The sequence below is a fragment of the Mauremys reevesii genome, linkage group 8, assembly GCF_016161935.1.
Source record: "Mauremys reevesii isolate NIE-2019 linkage group 8, ASM1616193v1, whole genome shotgun sequence".
NCBI classification, from domain to species: Eukaryota; Metazoa; Chordata; order Testudines; family Geoemydidae; genus Mauremys; species Mauremys reevesii.
In genome coordinates this window covers 6,993,428-7,016,998 of record NC_052630.1, presented here as the reverse complement: position 1 = coordinate 7,016,998, position 23,571 = coordinate 6,993,428, and the positions used below count along the sequence as shown (strand labels likewise).

The 23,571-nt window shown below is 49.1% G+C and overlaps 1 protein-coding gene across 3 annotated transcripts in view; it reads right to left on the bottom strand.

Annotated features, from left to right (window-relative positions):
- CSF1R (colony stimulating factor 1 receptor) overlaps positions 1-18,946 on the bottom strand; it is a 31,327-nt gene extending 12,381 nt beyond the window's left edge. For 2 of the 3 annotated variants that reach the window (XM_039485218.1, XM_039485219.1), the window contains exons 1-10: positions 18,705-18,945; positions 12,232-12,486; positions 10,445-10,729; positions 9,441-9,577; positions 8,662-8,821; positions 6,630-6,819; positions 4,341-4,456; positions 3,176-3,296; positions 2,214-2,404; positions 594-706 (exon numbers count right to left, since the gene is read on the bottom strand). In XM_039485218.1, coding sequence (XP_039341152.1) covers positions 594-706; positions 2,214-2,404; positions 3,176-3,296; positions 4,341-4,456; positions 6,630-6,819; positions 8,662-8,821; positions 9,441-9,577; positions 10,445-10,729; positions 12,232-12,486; positions 18,705-18,753 — 1,617 coding nt within the window. In that variant the 5' untranslated portion in view covers positions 18,754-18,945. Of the gene's footprint in view, positions 1-593; positions 707-2,213; positions 2,405-3,175; positions 3,297-4,340; positions 4,457-6,629; positions 6,820-8,661; positions 8,822-9,440; positions 9,578-10,444; positions 10,730-12,231; positions 12,487-18,704 lie in introns of all 3 variants that reach the window. The other variant, XM_039485220.1, reaches the window with a different exon arrangement.
- Positions 18,947-23,571: the final 4,625 nt, after the last annotated feature.

Sequence of the window (23,571 nt, the reverse complement as noted above, 5' to 3'; positions counted from 1 at the left end):
AGCCTGACCTTGCCTGCTGGGCTCATCTATACCCCCATCCTCACCCTGCCCCCTTCCAGCAGGCTGATACAACCACTAGCGTTTGCCAGGTCCAGGGCTAATGCTCCCTACTGAGAGTGTGCCCAGCGTGGGTGCAAATGAGTGTGGGGAATACTTCTTTACTCTCCCCCTTCGCTTTATCTCCCAGGCAGGGGCAGGCGCAGCCCAGCTTGTTATTTCCCCCTCCAAGTTAATAGAGGAAAATAAGGTCAAATAGAAGATGAGCCCTCAATTCCCTTTTCCATCGCCCTCATGTCAGAGCCCAGGGCAAGAGCAATGGGCTCAGGGACTGGTGATCATTCCCAGATCTTACAGTATCCCAGCTAAGAGCCAATGGAGCTTCAGTGAGATGTCAACTCATTGGCACAGATCCTCAGGCTCTTAACTTCCATGGCTTGGAGTGGAAGTTAAAGGAGCCTAAATGTTTTTGAGGCTCTGGGCCATTGTGGGGAACCCACTGGCTGCATCGCTGGGTAGGGGCAGTGCTGTGTATACGGACATTTAGGCATGCGTGACAGTCCTCTCTCTCCAGAGAACAGGAATCAGAGTCTGACCTGATTATATTTGTACAGCAGGAAGAGCAGCAGCAGGAGAAGCAGGACCAATATTCCCACAGAGGTGGAGAGAATGGGGTTGAAGAGCTCATGTGGGAGCATCCGGATTTTTTCTAGAGAAACAAAGGAAAGAGGGTGAGAACCAGCCATTCAAGTGTTTATTTCACTAGAGCATCACCATGCTAGCATTTTACCCAACCAGCTATTTGCTCTAAAATCCCCCTGTACCTAATTACATGGGGGTGGCCCCAGAGCTGATGTGCTGCCCCCAAAGGAGTCAGGGGAGGGAGGTAACTCTTCAAGATAAAAGATATTGTACTACAAAGTATATACTAAAACCAGGGATGAATAACACAAACCACCCAGCCCTTCATAATACACGGACAGCTCCCGAGACCCATATTCAATGAGAATGTGCCAGAATAGGGACAGCGTAAAATCCTTTTGAGTAAAGACCTCAGGATTTGACCCAGACTGATTAACAATAAAAGGAGCCTATTAGTCCATCTGCCCCGGGCCAACGCAGGCCTGTTCCATACAGAATGTTGTCTAGTGCTTCCATTCGCATATACCTCTGTCCTGGCCTGCATGTGGGATATCAGCACCAGCAGATGCATGTCCCTTATGTTACAGTAAGCACTAGTGGAGGAACAGGACAGTCATACAGTCCTAGTAGAACCAACTGTCCTAATAAACCCAGGAAATATAACTAACCTCCACCTTACCATCTACATCTCAAGCATCTTGTTGTGTGACTCTACCCCAGTGCTAACATGGTTCATATGCACTAAGGTGGACAAAAAATTCTCACTGTGGTAGGAAACAGGTGGCTATTATGCATTTGATCTTTGTCAGTACTTTACTTATAAATGTAACAACTAAAAGCAGGTCCTTCTGATGAACAATGGCCATTTTGGGGGATGTCTAAGATGGGACGGTTTTCACTGTCCTCTCCACGCTCAGCAGCCTGCAAAGTGAAGTTTCACTCTGGATTAAGTTAGCAAATCCATATAAATACCTGAGAAAAATGGTATGGCTTTGAGCATGAAAATGAGTGGTTTGGCACATTTTTGGTCTGAGCTGCGTGTGCGTTGATGCCCTCTACTGGAATTGGACGTGCCGATACAACAGTTTCTTTTGTCATTGGCATTGCTTGCTTAGCTAAGTGAGTAGCCTATGTTTGTAGCAATAAAAGTCTTGAGATGAAATCTCTGGGTCTCCTTGATGTTCTAAGGAGTTTTATGGCTAAAATCCCTGGCACTGCACGAAAGATTTACCCATCATCCCCTCAAGCCTCCAGAGGATTCAAACCCAAATTCTCCAGGTCACCAGTAATGTCCTCACAGATGCAAGAAATGAAAACTGAAGTCCTCCTTAGCGGTGTGTTATCAGGTATTGGGGGAGGGGGGGAGAAGAGACATACTTAAGCCCTTCAAATTAGGATTGATCTGATTGCCCTCTCAAGGAACTCAACAAGAGCAGTTAGTGGAGCATTTGGCATGTATGTACAGGAAGACTGGATCCCCAATGGCCTGTAGCCATCTTTAATTGAGGCCTGGATTAAATTGATTAATGATCTATAAATGATAAATAAATAATAAATGCTCTGATTTATCTCACCTGGCAAAGGGACTACGCTATGCATCTGTGAGTCATTCCCCTCGCTGTTAATGGCCCAGCAGCAAAAGGTAACATTGTATTCAAACTCTTTAATTTGAAGGATGCTCTCTATTTTCACCTTTCCAAAGGGCAATTTGCTTATGACCCATGGGTTGGTGTCATTCCGAATCAGTGTTCTTCCCTGGCCACATCTGCAGAAACACCAAGCAGGGGAGAGAAAACATTGCCATGGAATACGCCTGACTACAAATGGAATCTATTGCTACCTCATCGCAGAGGGCTAGACGAGAGGTCTGGGGTCATAATGCTCCTTGTTGCCCCTCCAACTTCAGAGAGAATAGACCTGCCTAAGGAAGTAATTCAGTGGTGGCACCGCACTGCCCTCTTACCCCCTGCATTCAGGTGATAGAGATGGTCAGCAAAGCAGGGCCCCTGTGCATGAATGGAAAAACTGGCCCCAACCCTGCTCACTGCATGGGCTGCATCAGCTTGATTGTGCCAACGATCTCCTTCCCTAGCAGCTTCATGACTGGGGAATGGCTTCTCATTGACGTCTCTTCCCAAATGATGCACTAGGGCTGGATTTTGGGGCAATGGCACATTAAGCAGGTCTCCCCTCTCAGCAAGCATGTTTTAGAGGGTATTCTAGACACTGCTAGTAGGAACTGGTACCCATCACCTTCTAGTGTTGGAAAGGCACCCCGGGACAGACGCTGAGATCTATAAACATCTATTTTAAATAGCAGAAGAATTCTCTGTTGTTGTAATATTGGACAGAACTCTGATATATTGTCATGTATTTTTTGCAAGTCTGTGCTGAGCAGTTTAGCAAATACAGATGACATCTATGGGGAATCTCGGGTTCCTACTGCAGAGGCAGGGAAGGAAGTGGCAAGCCCTGGGATTGCGATTGGGTGCATTGCACAGTAGAAGGCTTCCCAGCCCTCTCTGATGTTTCTCACCTGTCTGCAGGCCCAGGGCACTGATACCACTCAATATGTGGAGCTGGGTAACCACTGGCTATACAGTGATGGCTCGTTGAGTCATTGAATACCATCCCGACATGATGGACCTCAGGCGGGACTGAATAGGGAATGCAAAGGAGTGTTAGGTACGAAAGTCATATGAACACAGCTCTCTCTACATTTCAATCCCACTTATTTATGTGCAGTGTCAAAATGGCAGGAGCTGTGCTATGTGTTTGGAGGAAGAGGGTACTGTAAGAGCTCCATTTGGACTCTTGGTCTGGTCTTCAGGATCCAGGTTCTGCACTGCCCCTTCCCTGTGCTGTATCTTGGTAATCTGTCTACCCAGAGAACAAGATCAGGGAGCTAATATCTCTTACTGGACCAACTTCTCCTGGTGAGAGAGACAAGCTTTCCAGCCACACAGAGCTCTGCTTCAGGTGTAAGCTTGAAAGCTTGTCTCTCTCACCAGCAGAAGTTGGCCCAATAAAAGATATTACCTCACCCACCTTGTGTCTCTAATATCCTGGGACCGGCACAGCTACAACAACCTGCCTGTCCAGAGACCCTGCAGTACTTACCATTGGATAAATTCACCTCTGCTAAGCTGGAATTCGTAACAACGCTGTGGTTTGAATACAGTAATGAATGTAGTAAGATCTATACAGTGAGTCCTGGTATTTAATGTAAATATATAATGATATATTTGTCATCATTTACTGGTGGGTAATGCACCAAATAAGTACAGTAGGAAGCTTAACACCTTCCCTATATGCCGACTCTGCCATGTTACCGTCACTGTACCTTGGAACTTCTGGCTGTGACACAGGGACAAATGACCCACCATTGTAAAGGGCTTGGAGAGCAAGGGTTGAAAAGCACCATGATTACTGTGAAAGTGTTACCATCACTCTCCCGAGTGCACCACCCCACCCGCATAAGTGAGGCAGCATTTAGCAGCTTTGATGTTCTCCGTGGCTGCTTTGATTGTTCCTGTGCCAGCTGCCTTCCTGGAACTAAGTCTGTAAGCTCCTTGTTTGCTGGCAGGAAGAGCAAGAACCATCTCCGCTCATCCCCTTGCCTGTTGGCTGCTGTGTGGTCTCCATCTGCTGCGTCGCAGATTTGGCGGCACGAGAGAAGCAGCACAGAGCAGGGCACTTACATTTCAGGGTGATGCTGAAGGTCACGGATGCATTGGCCGCATCATTCGCAGCATAGAATGTATACAGTCCCCTTTCATCTTCTTTCAGCCGGTTCAGGGAGAGCGTGTTGTTGTACCTGTCCCGAGAGAATAAAAGTAACTGAAGGAAGCTGCATATTAAAAAACAATCAGGTCTCTCAATGCTGCGCAGTGCTGGTGCAACCACAGCATGCACATTTGCAGCCGCCAGTGCGTTCCTAGCAATAATCCACATCGAGCCTTTCAGTGGCACCAATGGCCGTTAGCTGCTTCACCCCCTGTGAAAGGCAATGAAAATCTTCCCCTTGGACAGGAGACCTGTTCTTCTGAGAGTGGGGATTTTGGCCAGGACAGCAGCGTTACTCTCTGTTCTGTTTGGAGAGTGCTATGCAGACTTGGATCTTCAGCTGACTGGGCTCTAGAGACCTGCAAGAGGGATCTCAGCATCATATCCACGGGAGCTTCTGTCCCTGCCTTGACCCAGGAGCCTGGACTAGACACCTGCTCCTGTGCTGTGCCGGCCTTGGAGTGCTATGAACACTTTCCCCTCTCCAGGCCTGGTTTTCAAAGGGCTAAGCACATGCAGCTTCCACTGACCTTGAATGCATCTTGTGATGTAAACAGTGACATGAAAGGCACCAGGAATTGGTAAACAGCTGCCACGTAATATCATTGGCACTTCTGGGTTGCCAACCCAGACAGGTTAAAGTCCAGTGGCTAAAGCAAAAGATTGGTAGTTCGGACTCTGGTTCTGTTCCTAGCTCTGCCACTGACTCTCTCTGTGACCATAAGCAAGTCACTTAGCCTCTCGGCAAGAGGTTCTCTATCCGTGAAATGGAGATTACAATATGACCGCTTCTCTGGACTCAATCAATTCAAGTTTGCAAGATACTTTTATAGTAGCACCTTCAGCCAAGGATTTTAAAGAGCCTTGCAAACATGACTTGATTGAGCCCAGAGAGATGGTCATTATTGTAATCCCTATGTGTGTGGGGAGAAGTTGGGGACACTTTTCTCTCCACACCCTCCATAACGATATCTTCTTACCATCCCCCTGGCTGGGGCAGGAGATGAAGTGAGCAGCTTGCCTCCCATGTGATGTTCCCCTATTTCCCTTGCTATCTATAGTGCTGACCCAACAAAGTGTGTTGGAAAACAGCAAACTCCGGAGAGGTTACAGTACGCCCTCCCCAGTGGGAGAGAGAACTCAGACACTGCGGAGAGTCAGTCTCCAGTTTGTAACTGAGAAGGTCCGGGAATGGCCAGCCACACAGATTTTGAAAAGATGGACTTTCTCCTGATTACTCAACTTGCCCCACCATCTATCCCATCCCATTAGTGCTCCTGAACCCCAATATAGCCCTTAGAACCCTGACTCTGAGTGACGGGGGCCCTCTCCATAGTTCAATGCTCCAGTTCCTCGTCCGGTGCGTAATTGTTTCTGAGAAACAAAAGGGGAAATAGCCAGTTCTTCCCAACTAACAGAAGGTTCTGTTCTTTAAATGTGCTGTTGTGGTCTGGGTCGGCTCTAGCTTTTGTGGGGCACTGCGTGTAGTGACACATGTGAGGTCCCAGCCAGCTCTTTTCCTATGGCTTCTGGCCACATCTCATCTGCCTCTGACCTGCCTCCAGCATTGGCCATCATCCCCCAGCCTGTGTGAGAGGCTCCATGGCCGCTGGTGAAGTCAGCAGGTGGAGCTGACGTGCAAGTGAACGTGGGAGAGGCCATTTAGGGAATTTGGTCTCAGCTGGAGTCAGCTGGGACCACAGTGGAGGATAAGGCTGTTGCTCTGGCTGGTGGACTGAGTGTGGATCCGTGGTGTGCAGCCCCTGGTAACGGAAGGGGCTGATGCAATAGGAGACACACAGGCGTATGGCTGCCTCCGCCTCGTCACATCCCATGGGAATTACAAAGACATGGCTGTCTTTATCGCTGTGTCTGTTTGGATTGAGAGAAGCCACCCTGTCCTCAGCCCATACTTGCATTTTCTTTGCCTCCCAACCAAAAAATGAACAAACATGAACGACAGTAGCAAATGCCCATGAGAGCGATGGGGACTTCCCCTGTGGTGCTGCCCAAGGAAAGGCTGCCTTGCTCCCTGGATAAGGGAGGATAATCCCCTTGGCCCTTTAAACTGAATAATTTTCTACCAGACAATCCCCCCTAGAAGGGGTCTGCTGTAGGGGACCCTGTTCCCAATGGAAAGGATCCAGCTGGCAGTGTTGGAAATACTCTGCTGATGAGCACGAAGGCGAGAGGAGATACTCTACCTGTTGTTACCAGGGACCATTTGGTTGTTGGGTAGGGCGCTCACAGAGTGTTGGGAAGGATTCTCATGTGTCCAACTCCAATTGCTAAGTCTGGGGTAAGCCTCAATCAAGACCCGCAGTTCCAGATTTCCTCCCAACTTTACTTCATGGCTGCTGTTCTGCATGGGCAACAGACGTACGTAACCTCTCTCTGAGGGACAAAAGAGCAAAGCCAATCAGTGGGTGTGTCTGCGAAGGACAAGGGTCATCCACATTTAGCCCTGACATAGCCTGAATTCAGCCATCTCCACTGAGCTCCATAGTCGCCCGCCTTTACACCAGGATTGGCTTGGGCGCAGAGAAGTCTTTGCTGATCCCAGTTCCTGGTGGGATCCAGCTCAGCCTGACGCCGGACAATGAAATTACACTCTCTCAGTGCACTGCTGTCTTTTCCTGATGGGCTTTCAGCTACTCTCAGAGGCTGGGGCGTACCCAGGTCACACTTCATATTAAGGTTCCATTTATAAAGGGTTAATAGATGGCAAATCAATTGCTAGAGATTGTTAGAGTCCAGCAGGTTAATTGGTTGTCTAAACCATGGCTTATGAATATCTTTAACACTGTCTGCTGGTGTTCTTATAGCCATGTGTGGCCTACACTACTCATGTCTGCAACAGGCGTACAGCATCTATGCACCATCCATAAACACTTTATAAATAGAACCTTACTATAAAGTGTGAGCCATACCCAGCTAGTGGAGGGAACAGCTGATATGACAAGGACTTGAGGTTAACTGGTTAGGTGACAGGATAGCTGGGAAGGGGGAGGAGCTGAACGCACTGGCTGAGTCAGCTATGCTAAAGAGTGATGTGGCTATGCTAGCAAGCTGTATCACCTGTGCATCCCTGTGGTGGGGTGACCACCCCACCATGCCTTGAAGGGCTTAAAAGCAGCCCTGGAGAGGGCTGTGGTGGGGAGAAAGCAGCTACTAGGCTGATTGGGGAAGCAGCTGCAGCTGGGCCACACCCCAATCAGGCCACAGCTGGCCCTATAAAAGGCCAGTGAGCCAGGCGCGGACAGACACTCTCTCTAGCTGCATGGAGAGAGGAGGACCTGGCTGCCTGGGAAGCTGAGGAGGGTACCTAGAGCAGAGCAGTGCTGGGGAAGGGCAGAGGGAGCTGGGGAGCTCCAGCCTAGCAGAGCCCCAGGCTGCAGACCGAGGTGAGGGCCCATGAAACGGTACTAGGGCTGCAGAGGGGCGGCCCAGACCCAGGCAGAGGCAGCTGGTCCAACCCCCTTGCCAGGGGCGGCTCTATATATTTTGCCGCCACAAGCAAGAAAGTCAGGCAGCCTTTGGTGGCACACCTGCGGGAGATCCGCCAGTCCCGTGCCTTTGGCGTACGCAGGGCCGAATTGCTGCCGAAGCCGTGGAACCAGCGGACTCCCTGCAGGCAAGCCACCGAAGGCTGCCTGACTGCCGCCCTCAAGGTGACCGGCAGGCCGCCCCCCGGTGGCTTGCCGCCCCAGGCACGCGCTTGGAGCCTGGAGCCACCTCTGCCCCTGGCCTATGATGAGTGGCTTTTACACTGCAATCTGCCCCAGGGAGCAGAGGCTTGGTGATGACTGGGGCAAGGTGAGTATAGAGGGTTGGGGGTTCCCCCGGGTGGGGAGACCCTGAGAGTGTGGGGGTATTGCCAGGGGGCAGCCCCTGGGTAAAAGGGCACCAGGTCCAGGATGGACATGGGGGCCAGCGGCAGTGGGACACCGGCCTGCAGAGGGCCCTCCAAGGGTTGGAGATGACCAGCAGGAGGTGCTGCAGCAGTGAGTCGAGCACTGTGACAATCCTCCAGGAGTCTAGTCTGTTCCCTTTGCCAAGCCACTTTCAGGGCGGGGCCATCAGCACGACAAGTATTGGTCTCTACTTGTCGGGGGAGCACATTTAGATCTGAGCCCTCCTTCCCCCAGCAGTGGGAGGGAGACGAGGTTGTGCGTGTGTGCACACGCGCACACATTTCATGATCTCACTTCTCTTGCCCATTCAGGAATTTCTCACCTACAACCTGGAGCACAGTTGAAGAATTACTGGATCCCACAGAATTGTTTGCTACACAACTGTATCTCCCACTGTCTCCTATTGTCACCGCTGGAATGTATAAGGTGACGGAAATGTAATAGTCCCCATCTTCAAAGTTGATGTTGGTCGTGGTGGTGACCTGCAGCCATAGGGAAGGGATGTTAGACTGATTTGTTTTGGAACAAATTAGTGATTACTGTGCCCTTCATCTCGTTTTCTACCCCACTAGACCTCGTCTGAGAATTTATATGGCTAAAATGCAGACAAGCGGCGACAAACAGATACAGTTAATTGAAGTTGTCAGTGCAGATACTTGTAGCATAGACAGGCATATAGATTTCTTTGCCGTCATTGTCAGCCCTTTGATTATGAGCTATAGTTACATTGCATTATCTGAACAGACGGCTGTATTTTGTGTGCTAATACAGGAACTCCTCACTTAACGTTGTAATTCTGTTCCTGAAAAATGCAACTTTAAGCGAAACAATGTTAAACGAATCCAATTTCCCCATAAGAATTAATGTAAATGCCGGGGTTAGGTTCCAGGGAAAAACTGTCACTGCAACAAAGGAGAGAGAGAAAGGATGGCTATGCTTTGGTCTCCCGCGTTTGTGTACAATATGCAGCCTAATCATGAGCTTCAGTACTGTGCTACCATATGGAAGACTCTGTGAGTCAGGAATGACTCTGGCCAGCTTCTCCTTCCCCATTTTCCAGAGAGATCACATTCCCCCTACGGACAGAGGAAAACAACTTACATTCTGAGCTGGATGGAGCCACTTGACGTTGTACTTGTGGGAAGGAGAAATTACATTGCAGGTGATCTGGAAAATTTCCCCCTGTATTCGCACATGGTCTTTTTGCTCCACCGTGACTGAGAGCGGCTTTACCGTTGCTAAAGAATGGCAGAGAGGGGCAAGAATTAGTTACAGGAGGGCTTAAAGGCCTCTGCATCCTTGAAGAATCCCCAAGGACTTGGCTGCTTAGTTCTTGCTGCCATCCACTTTAATCCCTTCACCCATCATTGCCACCACCTTCACCACCATCATCATCCTCACTCCTCCCAGCACTACCACTTTCAGGGCGGGGCCATCACCACGAGGTGGCTCAAAAGTCTGTCCCATCTGCCTGTTTGCCCATCTGCAAGACAACTGCACCAAGGCCTCAGGATTTGCAGTGTGCCAGTAGGAAGAACAGATTTTCCTTCAGGCTGCTGGATGCATGTGCAAGGATCTGCACGATGCAAACAGCCAGGAGGTGGAGGAACAAGGTGCCAGGGGTATTGTCAGCATTAATAGGAATCCATTGATAAAATGAATTATTCATGTAGTAACAGCAGTGTACACGGGACTGTCCAATAGTACATCAGTGCTAAACAAAGTACAGAGAAAAGGGTCCTGTCAGGCTGTGGAACAGTCTCTCAGAGAACCCCATCAATGGGAACATTTAAAACTAGACTGGACAAAGTCCTGGCAATACAAACAATCCAGCAGAGGTAGAGGGATGGACTTGGGCTCTGCTTTATAAAGGTGTCTATGGGGATTAGGTGACCAAATCCCATTGAATTTCAGTGGGAACTGTTCACCTAACTCCCTTAGGCTCCTTTGAAAATTCCATCCTCCGTGGCCCGGTAGGTCATTTCCATCTCTAACTTGTCTGACCTTTCCCCAGACGAGCTCCCCAGACCTGCTCCTGGCAGAGTTAACAATAGCTGCCTCCCCAGGGAACTGCTGGAAGAGTGATCAGAAACCCAACCCTTTACCTTTCGGAACAATCAATCGGATTTTCGATGACCTCTTCACTTTTCCGTTGATCAGGGCCCCACACATGTAATATCCTTTATGAGCTTGCTGCACACTGTATATGGTTACTCCATCCCGAGGGCTGAAAGAAAACTCGGTCCCTGGTAAGACTGGAGAATTGTCATCCTTCAGCAGGGTAACGTTGGATCCATACTCTGGGTCAGTGATCAGACATGGCAGCTGTGCATCACGGCCTTCGCTTACTCTGACATTGATGCTAGGAACATACCACACCTTCTCGGGATCTATCAATGGAATAAGACAAGCCAGAGAGTGAAATCAAGCAAAGCGTATACACTTGGGATGGGTTTCCAGCAGGTACATTTCAGTGTAGGTTCAGCCTTCTGTCTGCCTTGCATTAAACAGCTATAGCACTGAAAGGCCCGCTCCTATTGATAACCCTATGGCTCATTAGTTCTTTATAGCTCATTTGGCACGACAGGGGCAGCCTATGATACCTAAGGAGAGGGGACATAATTTGTAGCACGAGTACAGGTGTGATGGCATGTGTGAGACAGAGACTGAGAGGGACAGTTAGAGAAGCACCAGGCACTCAGTGAAAATTACCTTTCAACTGGGGCTGCTGGTTTTATTAATAAAAAGGCTAAGCTTGAAGATGCTAGCTGATTGGCTAATGAGGAGTCTGTCTATGGGGTTTCCATTAATCACATTGGTAAGCCCTTGTTACTGAAACCATTAGGACAACCGTTTCACAGGCACAATATTACACTAGGGGGTGATCTGCTGCATGCCTTCACGGAATGGTGGGAGCAGAGCACCGTGGATTTCTGTCCGTGACGTCATCACAGCACCCCAAATAGCAAACCCTATGCCTGGCAGTGTATATTCAGCAGAAGCCAGGTGACAATCCCCAGTGTGTGCACTAGACAATGTTTCTTAACAACTGATCCAAAGACCAGTGCCGGTCCCTGAGATTTCCCCTGACACAGTTTAGGAAGGCAGCAAGCTGGTCCCCAATACCAAAACAGTTGAGAAACGCTGCACTAGAGGAATGTACTAGAAGCAGTAAGCAAAGCCTGCCTACACAAGAACGTTATAATGATATAAGGTGTGAATTTAAATGCATACTATATTAGTCTAGGTCCCAGCGAAGTCTCTCCAGTATATGTTCCGGCATAAGAGAACCTTCTGGTTTAACTTATGCTGTTTTGGAAGGGGTTTAAGCAAAACAAATAAAGAAAGCCACTCTAATTCCGGAGTAGCTCTTATCTGGAATATCCAGCTCTTACATAGCATTTTTCATCCACAGATCTCTAGGCACTTTACAAAGGAAGGCAGTATCATGATCCTAGGATGACCAGATGTCCCAATTTTATAGGGACAGTCCTGATTTTTGGGTCTTTTTTTTGTATAGGCGCCTATTACCCCCCACCCTCTGTCCCGATTTTTCACATTTGCTGTCTGATCACCCTACATGATCCCCATTTTACAGAAGGGAAATCTGAGGCACGGAGCAGTGACATGACTTTCCCAGCTCATCTAGCAAACCAGTGGGAGGCCAAGAATATTGACTCCAGGCCTTCTGAGGCCCAGTCTAGTGCTTTATCCATGAGGCCACATTGTCTCCTTAAGGGGGAATGAGAGCGCCCATAGTGGGGGGAGGGGGTTATACTGGCATAATGGTATTGGTGTAACTGGTAATTATATCGGTGTAACAGGTAAAACTATCCTTTGCAGACAACCCTTAAACGAGTGTGACAGTACGTGAAGGAATGGCATTAGCTACCTCTCACAAAGAGATGGACGGATGCTCGCTCCATGTCACTGCTGTTGGTATAAGCGCACTGATAGGTGCCGGTGTCCCTGTAACTGGCACTGGTAATACTGAGAGTGCTGGTAGTGCCAGTGGAGTTCACGATCCTATTGTGTCTTGTGCTGACCCATTCCACGCTGAAATCCCCAGAGCAGCGCAAGTTCACAGGGGCTCCCTTGTTCACAATCATGGCGGTGACATTAGGGTCGAGTGTCAGAGATGCCGAGCCTGCAAACAAGAAAGAGAGGATGGGTGAGCAACTGATGTGCCGTACAGATAAACTGGTGAGATCTCATCTCACCTTGCAGGGAATATCTTAGCAAGGGCAATAGGAAGAATTGTCATAAAGACTGGGCTGGCTGGTCAGAACTGGAGTTTTGGTTCATTTCATACACATAGCAGAGATTCTAGGCTGATTTGGTTGGCTGGGCTTTTTATTTTAATTACTTCTCCGATGGCCTGAATTTTAGGCTAGGATGGGTATCTGATGTCAGAACATTGAGAGCCTTAGGTGGCAAAATCCACTCTTTTGCGCTGATTAATCCAGGCTCCGGAGTTTCTTTGTTTTACTGTCTTAGAAGTTGTTCTTTTCCTATAGATCAGGATTTATTTGGCTGTAAATTTCACTGTGGAGCTGTAAGCACATGATGCAAATTGTGTTGGGACATAATCTTACTCCTGTATTTTTAATCCAGCAGCAATCAATGCAATTTTCTTCTGTTTACTTCTTTCTGTGTACTACATAAGTGCTAACATCAGAACAGAACAGGAAAGAAATGTGCCAAACTATTTTGTGCAGAGCCAATTGAAAGAGTTCAAAGCACTGATTTTGTATCAAAAACTTTTGGGAAAACTTTAATTTCTTGGTGGCGGAGTAATGGATTTTGAAAATTACAAAATCATACATAGTACCTATATAACTACTCAGATACTATGGTGATAGAGGCCAGATAACTACCCAAATTTGATAGAACTTTATCCTTAGTACTCAAAGAATTGTATAAAGGGAAGTAGTATTATTCCCATTTTACAGATGGGGAAACTGAGGCACAGAGCAGTTAAGTGACTTAGCCAAGGTCAAACAGTGAGTGATTGGCAGGGCCAGTGGTGGAACCCAGTCCTCCTAACTCACAGTCCTGCACTTATGCACTGGGCCACATGATCTCCTAGCACAGGGGTCGGCAACCTGCAGCACACGTGCCAAAGGCGGCACACTAGCTGATTTTTACTGGCACACTGCTGCCAGCCGGGGTCCTGGCCACTGCCCCTGCTCAGCCCGCTGCCGGCCTGGGTGAATGGAACCCCAGGCCAGTAGCGGGCTGAGTGGGATCGGCGGCCGAGACCCGGGCTGGCAGGAGCCAGCAGACGGATCCCCAGACCGGCGGTGGGCTGAGCTGCTCAGCCCGCTGCATTAAATTTCTCCCCGTAGGAATGTGCTAGTTGCGGAGCACCAGCACTGGCAGCCGTAAGTAGTACACCGTAAGTAGCACATTCCTATGGGGAGAAATTTAATACACTACACCCGGCCCTGCTCAGCCTGCTGATGGTCTGGAGTTCTCAGAATATGTTCTCGTGCCCCTTATAAAAAATTACACTACAATTAGCTTAAAAAGTTGAAAACTTTGTATATTACAGTAATTGTTAAAAATGTATAATGTTAATAAATACATGGGTTTGATTAAACCAAGTAGTTGTACTTACGTGCCTGTGCTTAATTTGTGTTTTCGACGATTTACCTTCTAAAAAAACCTCGCATGTCTCGCACCCCAGGTTAAGAACCATTGCACTAAACTGATAAGATCTGCGTTTTAATTTAATTTTAAATGAAGCTTCTTAAACATTTTAAAAACCTTATTTACTTTACATACAACAATAGTTTAGTTATATATTATAGACGTACAGAGAAAGACCGTCTAAAAACATTAAAATGTATTGCTGGTGCACGAAACCCTAAATGAGAGTGAATAACTGAAGACTCAGTACAGCACTTCTGAAAGGTTGTCGACCCCTGTCCGAGCCCAATGATCACCATTTTGCAATGGGTCAGACTTCAGGCCTGAATTTTTTGAGTTGCCCCATTTGCCTTTAAGAGACATTGTGGAACTAACTCCTTCATCAGTTTGAGCAAAGGGGAACCTGGAACGTCCTTCAGCCATCGCTGTCAGAGAAACACACATTTTTTTTGTCTTGTCAGCGAGTTCTTTTAGTCACTGCCTGTATTTATGGAGATGGGGGAAGTGAAAAATGAATCAGTGCCTTATGGGGAAAAAGCTGCAGTAACATCCTCATGACAGGTTTTCTTTCAGGGGACAGGAAACACATTGCAAATGGCTCTCTGTGCTCTGAGGGGGTTGGCTTCCCCCCCAATACACAGCAAGCCCCTTCCAGGAGCTGGCTATTCTCCCACTTCTGCTTTTCCTCAGATACTAACCCCTTCCCCAGATCTTAAAGGAACATACACTCAAGTTTAAAAACCCTTCCTATACTGGCAAAGTGCTCTTAGTGTAGACGTGGTCTAACTCAACGAGCAGACTCCGACAGAGCTACACGTATGAGAAATCGGAAAGGACGAGATATGGAATATTTGACATTTCTTCCTCTTGAACTTTTTCTTGCTGTTTTTTGACTTCTTACAGAAACAGGAAAAAACGCATTTATTCCCAAGCAGAGAAGGAAATATCTTACAATCCTTTTGAAACCATATTTTCCATATAGCTATAGTTTCCTGCTCCCTTCTGTGCTAGAGCTCTGTATGAGGGTATGGGAGTAGATCTGCTCTTATGTCGGTTTCTCGTCCAGCCATCAGTGTGCCTTGCTGTCTCTGTATCACCTAACTGGTTTGCTTGGTACACTTAGCATTGGCCATTAGTATTAAGGAAATGTCTACACTGCAGTGGGGAGGTGTGATCACAGCACATGTAGACATACCTGAGCTAGCTTTGATGAAAGCAGATAAGACCTGCATCAGGGCCAGTGCCCGAGTGTGAGCGGAGTGGCTGGTGAGACGCATTAGGACAGTAAATCAGCCCCCTCCCCCTCGGTAACGTGGCAGGAGCTCTGGCTCAGGCTTCTGTTCTCCCGCTGACCAGAATGCAATCTCACACGAAGCTAGAGAGTGTCACCCACCAACTTCCTCATTGTTGTCAGTAACTGCTGGCCATTGGCTTCACCACACCGCGGTTGTGTAACAATGACCTCCAGTTGCAGGATGAGGCCCATCCCCCCCTACTATCCCAGCCACGACAATTAGCCAGACCCCTTCATCTGGCCGGAGCTGCTTGTTCTTTTTGAAACTTGTTTTCCCGGGGACTGTAAGCTCAGAGGCAGATGCTGGTATCCAGCCTGAGAATGGATGGAGACCCAGCGCCGTCCCCCAGGCTCACACAGAGGTCAGCAGGACTTAAACCAGGTGTTGGAAATTGAAAGGGCCTGGGGCCTGATGGCTCAGTGTCCTGCATTAGATGCAATTACCGAGGCACTAACTAACCAGAGTCAACTGCAGCATCCTTCAGTGCCCAATCTCTCTCTCTCACACACATCCCAGCTGTCCAGTCCATATTATTCTAATAGCCAGGAAGCCTCCAGAATCAGGAATAATCTTACATCTGTGTCCCTACTGGAGCATAGCCCACATTCCATCCCTCAGTGTCCTGTGGGGATGCCCAGTGAAGTGGCACTCCATGCCTTTGTTAGGACCCCCTGGAAAATGGTGTAGACCCTTGGTAAACACATCCCAGCATGCAAGGAGTCAAAGGGCTGAATGTTCTGAAGGAGTTAAGCTTCTAACTTCTATTTAGTTTCCTAACATCCAATGAAATGAACAGACGTTAGAAGCCTAACTCCTTTGGAGCGGTCAGCCCAATCTTCAAACACAGGCGCCTTAAAAGGGTGCCCAGATCCCACACTTGGATATGCAAACAACCAACCCCTGCATGCGAGTTGGGCAGCTGATGTGGGATTTGGCCAGCCTATTTGATCTGGGGGCAGGGATGCCACGTTTGGGAACTGGGCCCAACGTTATAAAAGAAACATAGCATATCTGGGACCCATGTACCATGACCTAGCAGGGGGAAACACAGCAATGCCAAAAGAAACAGCTAAGGAGTCAAGAAACAGGTTAATCAAATTCAGACAGAAAACAAAATACAACCCACTGGAGACTTATGCAGGGATAATGCTGCTGCACGCAAACCTTGGGATGCTTCAAGAGTCTTGGTGCTGTGGGATTTCTGAATAACTGTGATAAAACTCAGCTGTCAAAGGTTTCATGGGGCAACTCAGTAGGGAAACACCAGCAACCCTAATGCTATGGACCCCCTGAATGTGGCTCTACATTGTAAACGTGTCCATGTTTCCAGTGGGGATCCTGACAGAGTTCTCTAGGCTCCAGGAAACCTTGTGTCTCCCCGGTAACTGTCTAGTCCCCATTATCCAAGATCCCATCCTGCCCAGGGTTCCCAGCCATTCCGTCTTCCTGGAACAGTCCCAGGTCCTCAGTTTCATGGAGGAACTGCACAATTCCTTAAAGGAGTGGGCGCAGCAGGAGAGGGGAGCTGGGGAGGGAACCTCTCCCACAATGTCACCATTGCTTGAGATGCAAAACCAGAAAACACTCAGTTTCCAGAGGGGCCCCCTTTCCATACTTTATTTTGCAAATGTCCAATCTGGGCTGGAGAATCCTGCATGCTTCTCTTGGAGGATTGAAAAGAGATAGTGACGTGGAACGGGTATAGCATCCAAATCAGACTAGACAGACCAGACTTTGCTGTATTCCGCTCCCATTCCACTGAAAGGCTTAACAATACGCTTGGCCAAGCCCTTATTCGTCTGTATTCACAGCGGCTGGAGAAAGCAGGCTGAAGTGGCTTTGGCATGTTGTAGGGATATAAAAAACCCAGTATTCCTAGACAAGCCTTTGACTGGATCCCACTTGGTGCAAGACAGAAAAGGGAAGGAGAAGAGATGACATTAAAAAAAACTGTCGGAAAAGACGTTGCTGCCATGGGAATAGATTATAATGGAGCAAGAAACGTGGCACTAGACAGCTGGAGGTGGAAACACTGGGTCATAAGGCACGAGAGCATCTAATCTATATGTACCACCAGCATCACCAAAGGGCTGCAACCCTCAAACACAAGCTGACACAGCATCGCAATACCCTAGCCCCTGCGTAGGTTACAGTGCATCTGCAGGAACCAGGGCAGGCTAGTCCGCTGGTTCTCCCACATCCTCATAGCAACGAATCGCTGGTGCTCTTGAGCGGAGGGGGACTGAGTTGAGAATAAGCGCCCCTCAGATGCAGCACCTGATTTTCACTGAGGAGCCTGCTTTTTACACAGCCTTCCCAAGAGGGAAAAAACCCACCAAGGCTTGTCCATGCTTATCCAATAACACTTAGCGTGTCTATAGGTTCAAAACAACGGTACCGGTGTTACTACTAGAACAAGCGCACAGCTTAACTGAGATCTGTCCTGGGGCTCTATCGGTTCCTAACTCTTTGCTCTAACAGCTGGGACACAAGGGACCAGATTGATACAGGCAGATTGGCACCTAGACGCATTTACAAAGCTGCCTAAGTACGTTAGGTGCCTAACTCCTGTTGTTATTTATTATCTGGATTCTCAGAGCATCTCGGACCCCTCGTCAGGGACCGGGACCCCCGTGCGAGGCGCTGTACAGACAGAAAAAAAGTCAAGGGAGTTAGATGCGTAACCTGATCTGTAAACTCCACTTGGTGCCTCTCTGCATCTTTAGGCCCCTAAATACCTTTGGCCCTAGGAGCCTCAAATCGTCCTGAAAATCCCTGATAATGTTGGCATGTTGCTCTTAGCGCATAGTCTCTCTCTTGTGCCCAGTGCTATAAATGAGCCATAATGAGTCTGCAAGGCAAACTACCCCTTGCCTATTCCGTCTGTGTCGTAGGGGCCGCCTGTTAACTCTCCCACCATTGCAACAGTCTGCTGAATGAGGGGCTTTACCGCTTCAGCCCGGCCCCCCTTGCTTGGCAGGGGGTGTGATCGTGAGTGCTGCGCTCCCTTTTGGGCTCAGGGCTGCATGCTCTTTGCGCCATACCCAAAGCACCTTGCTGAGTTCCATCCTGACTCAGGCAGAGCTCTCAGGGCCAGGTTTTTAAAGGTGTTTCTGAAGCCGTTAGGTGCTCGAGTGCTTTTGCAAACCCCACTCGGCATCTATCTGCATCTTTAGAGTCCTAAAAAAGCTTTAAAAATCTGGCCCAGTGACTTTAATGGGAGTTTGCTGGAGAAAGGATGGAGCAAACGCTGACCAGGGAGCTTGGGATCCCTCCTGTTCTGCACAATTACCTGTGGGTTGTGCAGAAAGAGTGTCCCCAACATGCAAGTATCTCTCTAGCCACATCCTACATGCCACTGCTTTCCAGCTGCCACGGGCTCACATTGGCTCAGTGCAGTTGGTGCTGTCAGACCTACCATGCCAGATGCCAGCTGCCACCAGAAGCACCAGGATGGCAGGCTCCATCTCCCCTGGGCTGCAGGTGCCTCTTCAGCACAGGTCAGGTATGCTGTGATGCAGGTGAAGGAACAAGTGCTTCAGCTCAATGGATCCTCCCGAGTAGAATGGAGAAGGCTGGACTGGAAAGCGCTGCTGAGCCGTCTTCAACTGTTCTCTGCTGCCCTCGCATTCCGGGATAAACTTCTCCTTTTGACCACAAGTTAGGAAATCCCTATTTATTTATTTATTTATTTTAAAGAGAGTTATACAGTGTCACCAATGGCAGAGGACAATGCTGCACACTGCTCTGCCCTTCCCCAAACCCAACCTTCATCATAGGCCTGGGTTAGCCACCTCCCACCCCTGTCTCCTTCTGGGTGTGTGATGGTCAATTATTTACAGTCAGAAAAGCTGGAGCATGAAGCGGAGCTTTACAGAAAACATTCTTGATGCAAAACATGCACTATTGTAAGCTGCAGGGACAGGCCAACGTACTGCAATAGCCCGATGGTAAGCTGCAGGGCTGGGGGCCTGGCTGTCGAGAATTCGACTGCATTCCCACCACGGCAGAAATGAATCCCAAATCATTTCAAAGGGATTGTCAGGGCCAATTTGGCACCAAGAGCAGGTTGTGTCAAGCCAGGGAGCACACTGAGGTACAGCCGTGGAGGCGCTGGCGCATAGAGTCAAACCCTGAGGGCCTTCATCTGCGGCTTCCCAGTGAAATCAGAGAGAGTGATGTCCACATAAGGACTCAATCCTCAGGATTCAGTCTGTAGAAGCGAGGTTGTACCTGAGGCCATTATTCCATAGGGGGCATCAGGCATCCAATGCATGGGAGGAGCGTTGTTTGGTTTATATAGGGACATTTTAAATGCCAGGAGAAGCACCCCAGGTTAGGCCTCCCCACTAGCACCAACAGTAGGACAGTTCAGTGAGCCAGGGCTGCCCAGAGGATTCCGGGGGCTTGGGGTCTTCGGCGGTGCAGCCGGGTCTTCGGCAGTAATTCAGCAGCAGGGGGCCCCCGCCGCGGGTCTTCAGGGCACTTCGGCGGCGAGTCCCGGAACGGAAATGGCCCCCCACCGCCGAATTACCGCCGAAGACCCGGCTGCATTTTGGCGGCGGGTCCCACTTTGGCGGTAATTCGCCGGCGGGGGGTCCTTCCACCCCGGAGCAGAAGGACCCCCCGCGGCGAAGACCGGGAGCAGAAGAAGCTCCGGAGGCCTGGGCCCTGCAAGAGTTTTCCGGGCCCCCCAGAGCGGGTGAAGGACCCCACTCCAGGGGCCCTGAAAAACTCTCATGGGGGCCCCGGCAGGACCCGGGGCAAATTGCCCCTCTTGCCCCCCCCTCTGGGCAGCCCTGCAGTAAGCCATGTGCAAGAGCATTATCCTCAAGCATTAGCGAAGTTGTGGCCACTTCTCACTCTGCCGAGACCATTGTAAACAAGAGCCACGGGCTATATGTGCTAAAGCAGCAGTTCTGTGCTGAACTTTGGCGCAAAACAGCTTTATGGGGCTATGTGCGGTCAGTGGCCAGGGACCCAGTTAATGTAAATCAATGTCGCGCCAGTGAAGTCAATGGGGCTATGGCAATTTCCACCCTCTGAGGATGTGGCCCGATACATAGCACATGGTGCATTCTGCAGATGGCACCAGCTGCCTTTTCCTTTAGCACTTTGCAACTTGTAAATGGTCAAAGAAATCCTTGTGCCAGTGCTTCTGCAAAATGTCAGGAGACCTCAAACACAGGTGCTGGAACGAGGGATGCGGGGGATGCTGCTGCACCCCCTGGCTTGAAGTGGTTTCCATTATATACAGGATTTACAGTTTGGTTCAATGGTTCACAGAACCCCCCACTATAAAAATTGTGCCAGCACCCCTGACCTCAAATGCATGCAAGGAGCATCGCTGCTTTTTTCTCTCCACCCTGGAGATGGGAAAGGCAGGCTTGCAAAACTCCTGTCAGTGATTTGGTACCTTGATGCACCTAGCAGGGGAGACAATTTACCATAAACTTTGTGGTGTTCCAGCCCCACTTCTGCTCTGACCGTATTTTTCCTGTATGGAAGGAGCTTAAGAAAGGATTTTGGTTTTTCCATATAGTCTTATGCTCTGAGGTGACACTCACATTGCAAAATTATATGTCTGCCTTCTTGCCATAATGAGACACCCTTTTCAAAGGCATGGCTCAGAGCAGGTTTATGGAAAGTGAGGTTAGGAATATGCTTTGTGACCTGTACCATGAGATCCTTCCAAATAACTCCTTCAGCTGCCAGAATCTGGCAGATAGGTGTAGTTAGATGTCTCAGCCAGGCACCATCTCCAGTTGCATGACTGCAGCTCGGCTTCTCTGGTCAGGCCAGAGGATGGGGTGGGGTGGAGAAGCACTAGACATGAGCTCAGCCATTAGTGATTCATTGTTTCCTCCATACATGCATCTGACACCCATGAGCAGCAATGGGGATTCCACATGTGCTGGTGAGGTAGAACGCGCTTCTTAACTTTACATTTCTTTAAGGGGCTTCAGTGCTCGTTGTGAGACATGTCTGAAAGCTGCAGTCCTCTGTTGATTGATAGAGAAGATGAAACACAGACAGTGGCAGTGCAAGCTTCGCCCATTTGCACTGCCCATGTGGGGACGCCATACTGTATCAGATCCTTGGCCCATCAAGTCTGGGCTCTTGCTAGTGGCCAGTACCAGCGTTCAGAGGAAGGTGCAAGAAACTCTTTGGCAGGTGCCTATGGAATAAGCTGCCCATAGGGAAAGAGTCTTCTGCTCCTGATGTGCCTCAGCCCTGACCTGAATGACAGGTGACGTGGCTCATGCTCTCTGCTGAGGCTGCCAAGAAGGGAGTCAATAAATGCTCACTTTGATGGGGGTTATGATGTGGGAACTTGCCCACTGGGCATGCAACTGAGACCACCAGTTTGTTGCACACCGGTCAGGGCCGGCTCCAGCGTTTTTGCCGCCCCAAGCGGCCAAAAAACAAACAAACAAAAAAAAGCCGCGATCGGCAGCGTTACCGCCGAAGACCCAGACGTGCTGCCCCTTTCCGTTGGCTGCCCCAAGCACCTGCTTGCTGCGCTGGTGCCTGGAGCCGGCCCTGACACCAGTCACCACAGAGTTTCCAATATCTTTTATCATTACCAAGCTGGGCTTGTCAGTGCAGGCTTTGCTGGTCCAGCTGAATCTGCTGCCACCAAATGCCCTGTTTATGCAAGTGGGAGGCTTCAAAGAGTCCTTTCTCAAATAGGTGTGTGATCTACGAATTACTGTTGTTATTTATCGGCCGAGCTCTTAGCGAATGACCCATTTCTGGAAGCAGTCCCCTTCTTACATAACAGTAGCCGTTCAAGCCAAATCTAGTTCAAAGCCAGGAAAGAAAACTGAAACCAAATTAACGCTAACATCGAAGTGTGTTAAAATGAACACGGCAGGAAATACCCTGCATGCAAGTGCCAAGGCATAAAACCAAACTGAGGCTGATTTGACCTTGTCCATAGCTAAGTGGGGGCTTGACTTAATCAAGTGCAAGAACCAAAGGTGAGATTTATCTGCTTCCTTCACTCTTCTGTCTGGCAGGAACAAAACAGCGGGGGCGGGAAAACCAGAAATGGCATAAATGTGGTTTGGCACTAAATAATCAGAATTTGTAACGAGGGCCCCTGAAAAGCTGTGCCACAGAAATGCCATGTAGTAGCATAGATGTAAAGTCTCTTTGTGGATCAGGGGGTCCAGGATTTGGGTCAGAATTTAATTAACACTGGCTAGCCCTGGAGGCTCTGAGGAAAGTCCATGGGGGTTTTAAAGAGCAGGCAGCTTTTGGAAGGAAAATATTTCCTTTCAGCAGCTTTTCCTGGCTTAGCCAAGGAAAGCAGAATCACCACTAAAATCTGCAGAGCAGGGCAGAGAGGGGGATTCTGTCTCAAATGAAGGTCACGTCCCAGAGCTGGGTGTTTGCAGGTGAGGTGCATGATGCAGACTGGCTGCTCAAAAGGGCTAATTCTCTCACTCTGTCTTCCAGGCCAGAGGGGATTTTTAAAGGCTGTTTCTCTCTCCTCTTCTTTTTTTTTTCCAGGAACAAAGGCCAACTCAGAGGGAACTGACTCACCAGAAGGAACAAGAGCTAAACCAGCCCAGCACATTACAGAGACAGGAACAAGCTCTCAAAACGGCTCATCCATTATGTCTTCCCTCTGGACAGGCCCACGGCAGAATGTGCAAAATGCCAGCAAACCAACCAGTGAAATCCACAGGAAACAAAGCAAAGAACCGCTGGAGGGACTGGAATGCCAGTGGACCTGGGATGCCTGAGCTGTGATATTCTAGATGAGTGTATGATCATATCACCCCCAGTGGCTGGTCCCGGCAACTACAACAGGCTGCTGAATGCAGACAGCTAATCGCCTTATTCCTGGCCTAGGCCTTAACGCTGAAAATATTCCTATCATGTTAGCACCAGATCAAACTTGGGAGGGAGGAGGAAAAGCTAGTGTAGACTCACCTTCTATAGTAGGGCCTGTGCTTTCGCTACTGAAGACCCCAGGTTCTTCCCTTCTGGTGACTTTGGTCATGGGTCACGGGCACTTTGGGGAAAGTTCTTATAGTACGTACGTGACAGAGTCACTTTTAGGAAGGCTTCAAGGGAAGCTGATGGCTGCAGCACACTGCTGGCCCATGTGGGCTATTGCTGGTGGTTGTTTCTCCTAAGGTGTGATGACTGATACTAATCCATCTCCAGTAGCAACGTTGGCATCCCATCACCTAAACACACCGTATTCAGTACCATAGCGTAATCGCCCAGCCTCATTTCAGGCTGGCGTTGAGCCTGTTCAGCTGGAGCCC